Source organism: Macrobrachium rosenbergii, chromosome 15 (genome assembly GCF_040412425.1).
Source record: "Macrobrachium rosenbergii isolate ZJJX-2024 chromosome 15, ASM4041242v1, whole genome shotgun sequence".
Taxonomy (NCBI): domain Eukaryota; kingdom Metazoa; phylum Arthropoda; class Malacostraca; order Decapoda; family Palaemonidae; genus Macrobrachium; species Macrobrachium rosenbergii.
Window position 1 is genome coordinate 48035989 of NC_089755.1, and position 15007 is coordinate 48050995.

Below are 15007 nucleotides of genomic sequence, written 5' to 3' on the forward strand. Positions count from 1 at the left end.
ATTCTTCTCAAAGCTAAGAACTTTCAAAATGTCCCTTAATTTAACATCACATGCTGTAACAATCTCAACTGCTAGTTGTTAGCACGAAAAAATAATGAATAAAAATTCATATCAGGTAAAAAGGCTTGTTCTCATGACAACATATTTTATTGTATCCTGAGTTTACAAGGATCATTTTATTGTTACATCATTGCCAGTGGTCTGTGTCGGATTGTTAACAGGAGGAGGCTTGAAAAATATTATGCAATTGAGTCATTTTTGTGATATAAATAAATATAACAGCAATATAGCAGACCTCGAGCAGAGATGAATGGACATTATATTACTGTACATCGTTTTAAGAACTTCCATTCATTTCAGTAACTATCTATAACCAACTTACATTTAAGTACTCTGATCAAATACTCTCAGATCTATGAGAGACTTAATTTGTTCTTAATTTTATATTCTGGAACTTTCTAACATTTTCTAATACTTTTCGATCTCAAAACATTGCTCATAGTTTTTCTAATATTTTTCGATCTCAAAACATTGCTCATAGTTTTTCTAATATTTTTCGATCTCAAAACATTACTAAAAGGTCATAATTAAGATCAAGAGTTGCATTTATTGTTATTTGTGCCATATTAAACGTTTTTCATTCTTCCCAAATGGGAGTGTTGGGGGGTTGGGTTTAAACTCGTAAAACCCACACTACAAACAGCCTTGCATTAAGCAGCTTTGAATGGGTAACCTTGTGCTCTGGTTTTATTCAGGTTCTTCTGAGTAAATGGAATGTCCTCACGAGTAAGCTTAGGTCCGATATCCATTAGGATTGTTGCTTTGCCATCTCCAGGTATCAGCACCTGTTAAAAAAGAAAAGAAATCATTATTAGAAATCCCTCAATAATAATGTTTATGTAAGTGCAATGAGTTTTTGGTCGACACGTTTCGTATCGTGTGAATGTGAGTCTAGGATTGAGTCCAGTCAGCTTCTAGGGGAGAAAGCATTTACACATAAATATGTATACTGAAAATAAATACTACCCCTGCAATATTGCACCGTAGGCTTAAAGTAATGACCACTGCATCTTGCAAGCCATCTATAAGAGAGGGTTGAGACAGTAAGTTCTGACCACAGCCATATCAAGTACCTTCCCAAAGCTCAGACCAAGGTCGTATTTCTTCATTTAAATTACATCACTGCATTACTGTTCACAAGAGTAGTCATGTTTAGTATGGTAATTACTTATCGGAATTTATCAGAAACATTTTATGATAAATTCTGTATTAGTGATATAGCAGATCAGATTTAACTTCGAATCAGGTTCTCTTTAAAGAGAAACTTGCGAAAGTTAAGCTTAATCAATTGATATCTTATAGCACTATTTACATTGTTATTTGATAGGATTAAGGCACTCAGTGTTTTGCCTCTTTAGCTTCAACCCTGAATGCAATGCCTGGTAAATAACCTTGGTTAAAAACTAATATGCAACAGCAGGGGTCATTAGCTTTAGTCAGCTAAAACCTGTTAACTAAAAGAACTACCTATCCTCCAGTGTGTTTAGACATAGCCTTTAGTCACAGGCATATGATGGTGCTGAAAATAGGACACTGGAACATAAGAACCTTAAATCAAATTAGGGAGTCAAATAGTAGATGATGAATTCAAGAGATATGGACTGGACATCTTGTCTGTTTGTGAATCACGGTGCAAATGAATTGGAAAAGAAAATAGATGGGGCAATATGCATAACTGTTCAAGGAAAGCAGACGGAAATAGTAGAGGAGTGGGCGTAGTCTTAGCACCAAATGCAGAAGGGGCAATGATTGACTAGCAGGAAGTGAAAACATCATTAATCACAAGTACCTTACCATTCGCAAGATTTAAATCAGAGCAATGCAATCTGAATATCAAAGAGTACTGTGCCCCAACAAATAAAGTGTCAAGAAATAAAAGATGAACTTCATATAGAAAGATATAAGCGATTTCTTGTTCATGTTGCAAATACAAAAGTTGGTGGGAACTACGAAGGATGCAATTGGCTAGGAAGGCCACCAGAGAGACAACAAGAGAGAAGAAATAAATTTTGACTATGCAGCTGATGCTGTTTCGATCGTTTTAATAATTAAAAATACTGTATATAAAGTTATACAAACACATGTTGTCCACTGTGCGACGAGCTTTCCATCCAAGTTCTTTCTCTGCAAGTTTTCCTGACGAAGTTGTCTGCTGGACATCGCCGTTTCGCCTTCCAACTATTTGGTAAGGGATGTCTTTCCCACATGCCCTAGGTAGATGGATGATAAAGAGTGCAAGACTACATTTGTGAGTCATACTATAAGTACCCTTCTTTAAAAATCAAGAAGATTGGTATACAAAGACTGCTTAGGAACCGCAGAATAATCAAAGTAGAACAAGCGATAAAAAAAACATATTAATTAGTTGTAACTATAAAATAATTTCGTGAGGACAACTGGGCAAAACTTTAAAGGCTAAAGATATCTTCACCTCTTTAGATGCCCAAAAATATTAAAGCACAATATATGATTGCACAGCTATGGATAATCTAGTGAGAAAGCGATTAAGGTATTTTTAGGAGAAATTTCCTTAAAAACTAACTCAATACTCTGTACAGAGACACAAAAATACAACTTAATAATTTCCCATAAAAAGTTACCTGCTGAAAGCTGCTATCATTTCCAAGACAGTTACTCCCTGACCTCTACCCAGGTTGTAAGCCTTGGCTCCGGAGAAATTTGCATCGAAGAGCTTGCCGAGGGCAGCATTGTGTCCTTCGGCTAAGTCCATAACGTGCATGAAGTCACGAATACCTGTGATGGAATTTCATATCGTATTTTTTAACTTTCTGTAAATGCCTGTGATGGAATTTCAAGTATTTTAATTTTTTTTTTTTTAGCTTGATGCAGTGAATGTTGACTCATACTCTACTCATTTTAGATCCGATTTTATATAGTCATCATACTGGTGTAGTAAAATCTAAGAATGAGTAAAATTCAAGAATAAGTAAAACTGTGACTTAATGATGGCTGTATGTTTTGTACGCATAACATGAATGAAATATAGATAAACTCCTACAAAAAAACTATACGTTAATTCTTACATGTTCCGTCACGTGTCTCCCAGTCCCCTCCGAAGACATCAACCCTTTCCCTCCTGCCGACTGCACACTGGGCAATGTAAGGCATCAGGTTGACAGGAATGCCCAAAGGATCCTCACCAATCATCCCTGACTCGTGGGCTCCCACGGGATTGAAATACCGAAGGAGAACTATCTGCCAGTCCTAAATAAAGTAACATAAATATTATCACTTTTGGGGTCATCTAAACACAGTAATTGTTGACAATGATGCACTTTTCAAAAGAGGTATCTTTTGGACAACCTGGACAAGCAGCTTATTTCCATTCGCCCATTCTGATGAAACAAGGGTTTTAATATGATAATAAAATGAATATAAAGTCCAGTTGGTTTTGCAATACTATATTTGCACTAGTGTAAACTTTTCATGTATTTAATTATATATAAATATTTTTAACAATACAAATAATGCAAATGTCTGTGAACAAAGTATCACATTTATAACAACAATTGCTAAAAGAAACATCTTCCAAAAGATTCCTAGTTTCCTATGAGTTCTAAACTAATAGAACTAAAAGGAAATATTTCTAATACTAAAAGAAACATCTTCCAAAAGATTCCTAGTTTCCTATGAGTTCTAAACTGATAGAACTAAAAGGAAATATTCCTAACTAAAAATTATCAGTCTACAAAAATTAGGAGGACACTATAACCTATGACAAGGCACCTTGCTCTTGCCTTCCGTTTACCTTTGCAGTTTTTGCGAGGTCTTTCATGATCTCCTCACAAACGTACTTAGTTCTCCCATAGGGATTCGTGACTCCCACGCCAGTGGTGTGCTCTTCATCAGTGGGAAAATACTTGGCTGATCCGTACACGGTCGATGAGGACGAGAAAACTAGGCGCTTCAGTCCGACTTCGCCCATCACCTACGACAGATTGTAAGAAGTTATCACATTATTGTAATACAATCCAGTGGAGATTTGTAAGATACCGATTGTAAAATGGGTATCAAGGTAAGTCTTATCACAAGGACATTTGAAAATTACAGCGCTATACATGCAAGAACTGATGCATTAAATCACAATAAGTTGAAAGTACAGAAGTCTTCAGCAACTATACCAATTGTAAAACAAGTGAGAGGTAAAAAAGACATGATACTAAAGGAATATTGTCATGATTTAAGTTATGAAAGGCTTTCGTTTTTTAATATTTTTTATTTTATCCGATGTAACAAAGCTCCCCTAAAACAAAGCCAATATATAACTCTTAAAATTAGCCAGTGAATGCACAAGGCAGATAATTTCTCAATGCCATATTCAAAAGGTAGTCATAAAATTATATCTAATATTTTTAAACCTGAACTTTATTCTTACATATCAAGTACATGTTATTGCCATAGAAGCATAAAGACAATACCAACATCAAAGTAATTCTATGGAAAAGCCTTCGTTCTCAGATCTTATTGGAGATATTTATAGAATATTAAATCTATGATAGCGATGACAGCCACAGGTTTGATCGAATGTTGATATTCTGAATATAGTTACGTCCATGGATTTGCCAGTAACCTTTTTAAATCTCATTCAAACGAAAATTCTTCAGTTTCAAGTAGCAAATCAACCGAAACAATGAAGGTCTAACAATACGACAACAAACGGGTAAACTAACCTGCAGCAATGTGACTGTTCCAGTTATGTTGTTGAAATAGTAGTCGAGTGGACGCTTGACCGATTCTCCGACGGCTTTTAAAGCAGCAAAATGGATCACAGCTCCTATCTTGTGCTGGAAGAAGCAGAAGTAATCAAAGAAGGAGAAAATTATACAATTTATATCATTTTAATGTGTGGCATGTGAAGCGACAATTTGTGTGATAACGGAGGATGTTTATGTTGAAACTGTGAATGGGGAACAAACCTGACAAGGGATGAGTGTGAGAAAGGAAGGGGAATTAATGATCTTAGTTATTTATTAAAGAACAGAAGCAAGAGATCCACAAACATAAGGACCTGGACTAAGCTGTGGGTTAAGGCACCACGACAATATATTTAACATTAAAAAAGCGGGGACTATGACAATCTGCCATAATTCATGGGGAATAGGGTGCATGCAATTTTCTTTCCTTCATAAGGATGCCTTCTTACAGGGTTCGCAGTCAAATAACAATTGAATGACAATCGGCATTAGTGTACAAATTCAAAATGTTTACCGTTCGGTCTTCTTTCACCGTTCAGTTTTGTTGATAAGTTTCGCATCTAAAAAGTCACTGAACCAATTTCCCTTAAAAAACGAAAAATCATTTGTAGACCCAGAGTTTGGTTAACTATGAGAGGGCACAGCCCGGGTTGACAAGATCATGGGACATAGCAACCTCCCTTTAACAAGAAGAACCTGAAGGTTACTACCTGCAGAGGCCTTCCGCTCTGAGAGGAAAGGGTGTGCTAAGAAAGTATATATATATATATATATATATATATATATATATATATATATATATATATATATATATATATATATATATATATATATATATATATATATACATACAATATTCATACTAACCACTTTAAACAGCTTGCGGAGTGCCTCGCGGTCAGTAGGTCGAGTTCATGGAAGTGTAGAGTTTTGCCAGTAATCTTCTGGACTCTCTCGAGAACTGGGGGCAGTTTCGACCCATTCTGTGGTGGAATAGAATTCACGAAGTTGTCCACGACGACCACCTCGTAACCGACCTGTCGAGGGAATAAAATTATGAGTGGGTGTTGAAGAGAAATTTATTGAAGATGTAGCATACTGTGTTAACTTAATTCTGCAGGCAAGTCTCGCATCGTCAAGCTTCTTGCAAGTCTCCGTTTGACACTCTCAATCATTAGGACAGTTGTCTGTCATTTGTAATGTAATGTGAAAATGCATATCAAAAAAGTACTGAAAAGAGTTATATGTATATATATATATATATATATGTATATGTATATATATATATATATATATATATATATATATATATATATATATATATATATATATATATATATATATATATATATATAGACAGATGGACAGATAGATATATATTGTAAATATTTCTCAGTAATCAATTATCTTTTTCAGCACTATATGTCCCTGGATGTTTTACAGATGAAATTCACTGAATTTCTTTCTCATTTTATTAAAGATGCAAACCAAATGTCTTTATGTCAGCAATTTGTTATCATGAACATGACATATGTTTACCTGCCTACGATTACGAAGACTAAATTATGCACATGGCATGCTTATAATTAAATACTATCATATTAAATGAGCTGTATAATTATATACTAAAAAAAAAATCAAGAATCGTAAATCGGGGTTATTTCCATCCTCGTAGCTCCAAGATGCCAGATTTACACAAGATATTTTTTCCCGGTTTCTCCTCCTCCATTCTCTCTACACGTTCAAACCACATTATTACACTGATTAATCTAATTCACCTGAACCAGAACTTCTACAACACTTTTCCCAGATGTGTTCAGTCTTTAACCTTTAAATACCTCATAGTTAAATCCCTTAATGAACCTTAATTTCCGAGATACATTATTATGCCTTTTGGCTTCTTAATTATTTTATACATTTAGTCTCTGACTTAATATCCAATCATTCTACGGTCATTTAAAACTCTTCAATACTAAATAATCTTGTGATTTCGCCAGGGATATGTAAAAAATAAATCATATAATCAAATTTATTCTCTTCTGCCAATGTAGGTTTTTTTTCTGTACCCGAACTCGAATCTTGGTCAATTTTGCTTTTGGCTACCATATACATTTCGAACCATTTGGGTACGAATTGACCCCCAAAGGCGCAATTAATTTGAAATCACCCGTCTATAATCATGCCTTCGCGCTTGAAAATGCAGGAACGCCTCAATGCAAGTGTGCAATGCATAAGCGTAAACTTACGTGATATATATACGTATATTATGTGGTATACGCACAACAGCATACTTCAAAAAACGGCGCTGAACTACATATGTGGTCGAGAATCATTTAAACCAGCGAAATGGATGAACTGATTTTGATATAACAAGGCATGGATACTAATCAAGCGACTATCTAGAGATGGTTAACTTGTTGGAGGAACTGGCTCAACATCAGTAGGCTTCAATGCACAAATAATCAAACAAATAAATTGAAGTTCACTCTGCGCAGGTGTACACCAAATCGCCCCAATATCCAATACACCAGCCAATCTCCCACGAACGAAACTTTTATCTAAACTGATATACGGTGCTTATCTCTTAAGGCACTCTGTTTTGGAGATACAATTTATCTCTCGATAAAAGATGTATCAATGACAGGAACTAAGGTTTTAAGTAATTTACATTTAAAATGCTGGTCGTTAAAAGCAGCGTCGACAGATTTTTCCTCATAAGCGATATCACTACAGCAACCTCACTAGTCAATTCAAGAAAGCTGAATTCTTTCAGAAACAATAGTATTATTATTATTATTATTATTATTATTATTATTATTATTATTTATTATTATTATTATTATCATACAATAGTTTAACGGACCCCTGAATGAGATGTACACTCTGACTGGACTCGTGTAGGATTTTTTTTAAGATGTGAAGTAAAAAAAAATAAAATGAAAGAAGTTGGACAGCCAAGTAACAAAATGCCAAAAGACAAGAATGAAAACAGCTACAAAAACCCTTCATTACTTCCTACATAGATCAGCACACGGTACTGTAAACGCTATACCTTCCTACGGGGCCAAGGACGTGGTGACAGTGTAAGAGCCCCGACGCTGTCTCTTCCAAACACGTGTGTGTTCGTGTGTTCGTCGATCGTCATCATCGGAGTCGACAGGACAAAAGGAGGGCGTCTCGTTTTCTTTCTCTACAGGAACGCGATTTCAACCATACAATATTTCCGTCTGTTTCTCCCTAAGCATTGTTGTCTTAACGTATGTACAATCACCACTACTTGCATTGCCATGCAAACATTCTAATCATGTACTCATAATGTTCCAACGAATCTTCTGTATCAAACTGTGTGTATGTTTCTGTTTTGAAGACGCCAAAAGGTCTCTCATTTCACATTTATTATGCTATTGCATTGTATCCATTAATGTGTCTTGAATCTCATGCAATTGGCCATATGTAGAATTTCCTGACCCTTCCACTGATGTATGTTTCATCACCGTATGTTAATCATGTCTCTTGATATCGCCATCTGTTTGTCTGCCGACAAACACAGATGTCTGAACCTTTATGTCCGTTTTACCTGTCTGTGTGTAGACGCTACATTACCGCTCGCACGCGTCAATAACATCTTCCAAGATTCTGTACATTTATCTCAGTAAGGAACAACCAATAAACCAGTTAACACCCAGCCATTATGTCGCTCATTCCCCAGTCCTTACAAAGCATACGATCAAGATATACGATATACCCTAATGATGAGGAAAAGACCAAGTAACCTGCTCTGTAAACTTTAGTACCTACGATCTCATCTTCACGGGATTATGACACGATGAGCGCCAGCCGTTGAAGAAAACTTGACTCGATCATCTTTAATTGCCTTTTAAATGGAAAACGAAACTTAACGCTCTTTCAAAATCAAAGAAGAAAACAAAGTTAGGGTACCGACTTACAGACCTTTAAGTACTATGAGAGTCCTGGAGTACATAGGGGCATTAGACTGCTCGTCCTATTAAGCTTTTGTAGAAGAAGAGAAGACGAAAATCATCCGTAGGTCGAAAATAGTAATCACCATACAGATTACCAAATACGATACGCCTCTTCATAAAAATTTACGCTTCATATTTCTAAAGTTAATTACCTTAGTTGTCGCAGTTTCCTGCGTCATATTAACTAATAATTAAACTGACCTGAAGCATTTTCTTATGCGCAAGTGTACGCCAACAGGCATCACTTGTGAAAGGCTTGAAATATGAATATGCAAATGCACTGGACCAAATGGAAATGGGAACGTGGGATACGAAATCCCAAAAAAAGTTTGCATAATGTTGCTGAATGGCCTTCTCGCCTCGATTCGATTAGCCTACTGTGGCCGACTTCTTACTTATTTGATAAACGAAAATTTCCGCTTTCGTATAATTAAACTTAGTTAGCGTATTGAAGAAGCGTATGGAGACTAATTATAATTGGATACATATTAAAGAAATTTCTCTCTGACAAAGCAAGACAAACGTGACTGTGGTTTCTCTCTTTCATCAATACGTAAACGTCACTAAAATCAACATCAGTGCCCCACTTTAGTTTTCCTTTAATCTCGTTATACAGGCGCCACTCGTTTTCTATGAAAATCTGAACGTTTTCTATATCGCATTCTCAACGTCTCTAAAGATTCCACCCGTCATTCATGCAAATTTTTATTCCTCTCTTACCTTCAGCAGTTCTACGATGGTGTGAGACCCAACGAAACCCGCCCCTCCCGTCACTAGGACGGTGTCCAGGCCTTCAACTTTCTGATTGTAGCCCATGCTGTTCGCTGGAATTAAAACAGAATTTTTAAAGTTCTAGAAAACTTAAAAGAAACTTAATTATCATTTAAACAAAAATATACCTAAATATACATCAGTCTCGAGATAACATTTCACAACACCAACTGGTTCTCATATTAAGATAGAAGATTCACAGAAGTATATGTCAGCATTCCTAAACAAACTATGCTTTAATCTACTAATTCATCAAAATAGAGTTTTCTATTCTCTCCACATGACCAGATCACCAAAAACACTCTAAGCCTTCTATTAGCTCCAGGTAAACGTTTTTGCCTCATCTTCATCACATCCTTGTAACCCTTTTTGTTTCACATGTGCTATGCACAGTGTTCATCTCATCAGCTAAATCTTTATTTAATATTCAAAATTCATTTCCATTAAGGAGAGTTGGCTCAACAAATCCTTCGAACGCCTCAACTCTGCTCCCATAAATTTAGTAAAGATCTTAATGTTTTCCCTTCTTCCATCTGCTCTAAGAGTCACCTTTCTCTGCTCTTATGTATTTTTAATTTATTACGATTAAGCTGAAAATATACATGAATCAAATACTTTAAACATCACCCAACTTTCTGACTTCAGTTTACCCTCATAGCACCTTGCTAACACCTGCCTGGTCTAAAAAACACTTTCGAACTCTTCCACCATTCCTTGCAGCTTATTTTCACGCTCATCAGCTATCAACTGCAAACTTTAACTAGTTCACTCTCCATTCGTGACCCCTTTTCATGATCCACAAACTTACATCTACTACTAGTTTTACTCGACTTCTTTCATCAGACAACCACAGAGGCTTTGATTTCATCATAAAAACTTCTCCTTCTCGCTAAACTATTTTATATGCGATACATCATCATCTCTGTCATTGTGTGCATGTCTGCTTTTGAAGCTTTTTCAATTATCTTTAGTTTCAATTAACCCTCACAGCTATTTCCTAAGCAAGAGCCAAACAGTTGCTTTCTTATATAAACCGTTATATTATTCCTCTAATAATTGCTCTGCACGTACGGTACTTTTTTGAATTAAAACCTTGCAACATTTCTTCCCTTGTATACTAGATAATGTTATCTATCACTTTTACCGTCACAAAGGAACGATTATCCCTCTCACTCACACGCTTGGAACCTTTACCTCATCCAAACGAACCATACACATCCTGGTTCTCTATGTGCCTTTCCCTCCGATCTTTTAACATTCACTCCTACAGCTTCGGTGGTCACTTCCATACATACATACATACATACATACATACATACATGTATTGTACAGAAATTCCTTATGGATTTGTATTTTATGGCATATATAGATTTGTTTGATTAGCATGGTCACTGGAAGACAGTCCGCTTAGTTTTAAGATATTTAACCAGCCCCTTTTTTTTTGTTAAAAGCTCACTGCTTCCAGCAGCCATTCTGGTTTTGACCGAACCAGCCACTAATGAATTTGCTTTCTTCCCAAGGTTGGCGGTGACGTCAGTCAGTTACGAAGGAGCATTTGATCATGAAGGGTCTTGTAACCCTCTTACACTCTGAGCTCCAATTTATCCTAAAGGCCATACAACAAGCCACTTGAAGTGACGAGTCCTTTCATCGTGTAAGCTTCCTTTAACGGAATGGAACGTAGTGTTTAGGCCAAGCCCTGGGACATATGAGGTCATTCAGCGCTGGAAAGGAAATTGAGAGTAGGTAGGTTCGAAAGGTGTAACAGGAGGAAAACCTCGCAGTTGCACTATGAAATAATTGTTTGGAGAGGGTGCACAGCATGGTGGAAGAAAGAAAACATGGACGGAGGTACAGTAAAAGGAATGAAAGGAGTTACAGCTAGTGGCCGAAGGAACGCTGCAAAGACCCTTAAGTAATGCCTACAGTTTAACACCGCCCAGGGAGGAACTGTCCTTCATCGCAGTCTCTCTACAGGTACGCCTTCGTCGATATCGGTGGCTCTGTCAAACTCTGAGGGAGTTTTTTCTGTCAGTCCGAGATCATTCGTGGGGATAATGCTATGCCATATTAAATGCCTTCCAATTACCATCACTCCTTACATTCGCCTAGCACCAAGCTTCTAAATATTATACATGTTATTCATGCCTTGCATATTTAAATTTGTAATAAGAAGTGTTCGTCCCCTTTCAGGGGAGTTTATGTACGTGGACATCAGTTTTGACTGTTGGTTTATGTACATTTGTTTTCCAAGGTATGCAACTTGCTAACTGTTATACGTATTGCATATACTGACATAGTTAAATCTAAATGCATACGTAAGATATTTATTGTGTAGCGTGTAATCAGGTGTTTCGTGACATTTAAACGTCTTGGAAGTTGCTGAACTGAGTGCGGTTCCCGGCCCTTGCTTCACGATGAATAACCTTGTGTGTTTTAGCGGCCGTATCAACACATGGATAACTTAGGCAGGACATTTCGCAAATACAATAAATTACATAATCTATATCTACTTTTTAATTAGCCTTCTAATATACTGTATATATCTCAGTGCATCGATAAAAATTCAGCGCATATATATATATATATATATATATATATATATATATATATATATATATATATATATATATATATATATATATATATATATATATATATATATATATATATTATAACCCTCAGTACACTAACAGAATTATCCATACTTGTCATTCGTCTCGCAGAAGACAACCTAACAAAACTCAACTTGCGCCAACTGCAAACATTCTCCTTTAAAATAAGTACTTACTTCCAGTCTTTTACTGGTAGTATCAAGGAATCTGGAATTCTCCCGAGTCTCTTCGAAAACTCCTGATGTTGACTCCACGGCGCCCCGCGAGGATTGGGACGAGCGGGTGGGCGCTTTGCTCAAATTTACGTCAAGACACATTACTGTGGTCGGCAGCAGGTGTTCTCCACGTCAGTTGTAATCATGTAAACGCCATGAGCTTGAATTAATTTGCCATAGACTGACTTGACCTGGCGTTGAACTCACACCATTATCATTAACTTACATTATTATCATTATCATTCTTATTGGAGAAATAGGTCTACAGTTATGTATGTGTACATATATGTAAAGATAAATCTGTACAGAAAGCTTTCGGGAAACTGTTCGATTCCCGAAAGCTTTCTGTGCAGATTTATCTTTAAATAAACAGTGTGCACATATACATAACTGTGGATTGGTTTCTCTGTCTCAAGACTCGTGCTACTATGGGTTTATTATTATTATTATTATTATTATTATTATTATTATTATTATTATTATTATCATCATTATTATTATTAAGAAGATGAACCTATTTATATGGAACAAGCCCCATGGTGTTCATTAGAAAAAGTAACTCGTAAAATATAGTGATGAGTTTGGCTGACAACGCGTTGATTATTCACTAAAATTAAGTTTAACTCTCTCTCTCTCTCTCTCTCTCTCTCTCTCTCTCTCTCTCTCTCTCTCTCTCTCTATCTATATATATATATATATATATATATATATATATATATATATATATATATATATATATATATATATATGCGTATATATACATACATACATACATATATACATATATATACATATATATATATATATATATATATATATATATATATATATATATATATATATTAATCATTAAACTAGTTATCTCTTTCGCCCTAATGACATGACAGTTGTCTCCCACTCTCTCAAGTCACTCTCTGTTAGAACAGCTTTCCTCGAAATCTTTAAATAATAATGCAAAATCAAATTCCCCGTGATTAACCCACGTTCTTCACCTATACCTTGTCTTCTTAGTCCAAAGACCGTCTTTGTCTGGGAGATCAAATGGCATCCATATGCAATACCTAAAACAGTTTGATGATTAAAATCTTTTATTTCGAGTCAGAACACTATTTTCTACGTCACGTCACAGAAACATGCTAATGTCGTTCTAAACTGTTAAGAAACTAAGCGCGCCATTACTTCTGTCATCTACATTTACATCTAATACATTTACATCTAATACAACCAATTAATTCTTCACTTTATTATGCTCAGTTAGTAATGAGTTAGAGCTATGGAACTCTCTCCATGATTCCATATTCCTTTATCCTTACTAGGTTGTCCGTCCCATAAGGTTTACATTGAGAAAAATCTTTGTCGATTTCCTTTCATGTAACTCGAGAATCCTCCAGCTGCTAACGATTTTACTTATCCATTTTTTTTTTATTTACTTATTATTTTCATTTTCTTCTGTTTCTTCTCCCTTCAGATTTGAACTTTTCCTGCATCATATTCACAATTCCAGTCTTAATTTTAGGGAATTTTAAGATTTCGACGCCATTCCCCGTGTTTAGGAGTGCCTTATAAGAGTCTCATTTCCCCCTAACTCTTCTTCAACCGTTTGTTTGCCCCCTCCCCCTCCCACGCCTCCACCCATCCCTCCCCCCCAACGTCTCCACCCCTCCCTATCATCCCTGCCAAACTTACACGCTTGAACATTACAGTGTTCATGAATTATCTTCGCCTCATACCTTATTCCCATCTCAAACTTACCCTCCTTCTTACTTGAAGGTCCTACCCATTCAAATATGAAGAAAGTTGAATTTCTTCAGTTTTACAACGATTGGACTTCGTTACGAAATAAACATGCGTCAAAATTAATATCAGAGATACTGGTCATATTAATTCAATAAACAATAAGTGTAATAAAACAGAATGTTCTCATCCGTGTCAGTCCGTGCTAGTTATAAAAAAAAATATCTCGGTTGATGGACGGATTTTGATGAAAAAACAAAAGTAATACCTTCCAGATGATTAACTTTAATAGAAACTGATACAGATTTGACGAATTGCCATCACAGAAACAATCCCGCCCATTACAAAATTAAAGGGATTACCTTGTCTTCGATTATGACTAAGTATTCCCTCGCTTCTCTCTTTTCATATCCTTACTTGTGCTCCAATTGCAGCCCACCCCAATCTAGAGGGTAATTAGTTCTATTTTACGGTCAAAATAAAAATCTTGAAGTTTCGTCACACTATCGTAAACTAAGAACTTTCACAGCAATCACGTCTACCTCACATCTGTTGTGCTGATAAGACTTTCATCTTTCGGATATTAAACTATAGCTTTTTTTTCGCTGCTGATATTCTCCAGGTGAACGCGGCGTCAGGACGAGCATTTCACATTCGTTACTGGGCGGTACCAAATTAACATTTATCAGAAGAGAAATGAGCACATTTGTATCCTGATCCGTCATTTTTAAAGGTTTCATGAAAAACAGAAATACCAAAAGACCTCCGGATGTTTCCATGGTACCAAAAAAGCAAACCATTCTAATTATACATCACTTTAATGGACGCTACGAAAAGCAGGATTTAATCAGATGAAATATCAGGTTTACCAACGTCTCCGCCGAGTGATTCCAAAAGCACCTTGCTAGAGGGTT

The 15007-nt window shown here is 36.0% G+C and overlaps 1 protein-coding gene across 1 annotated transcript in view; it reads right to left on the reverse strand.

Moving 5' to 3' along the window:
* Positions 1-587: 587 nt before the first annotated feature.
* The window catches only part of LOC136846653 (UDP-glucose 4-epimerase-like), a 37076-nt gene continuing 22656 nt past the window's right edge, over positions 588-15007 (reverse strand). Inside the window, 9 exon segments of the mRNA XM_067117626.1 lie at positions 588-845; positions 2140-2270; positions 2661-2814; positions 3105-3285; positions 3830-4009; positions 4752-4865; positions 5643-5680; positions 5683-5812; positions 9479-9582. Of these exon segments, the coding sequence (XP_066973727.1) occupies positions 793-845; positions 2140-2270; positions 2661-2814; positions 3105-3285; positions 3830-4009; positions 4752-4865; positions 5643-5680; positions 5683-5812; positions 9479-9582 (1085 nt within the window). The 3' untranslated portion in view covers positions 588-792.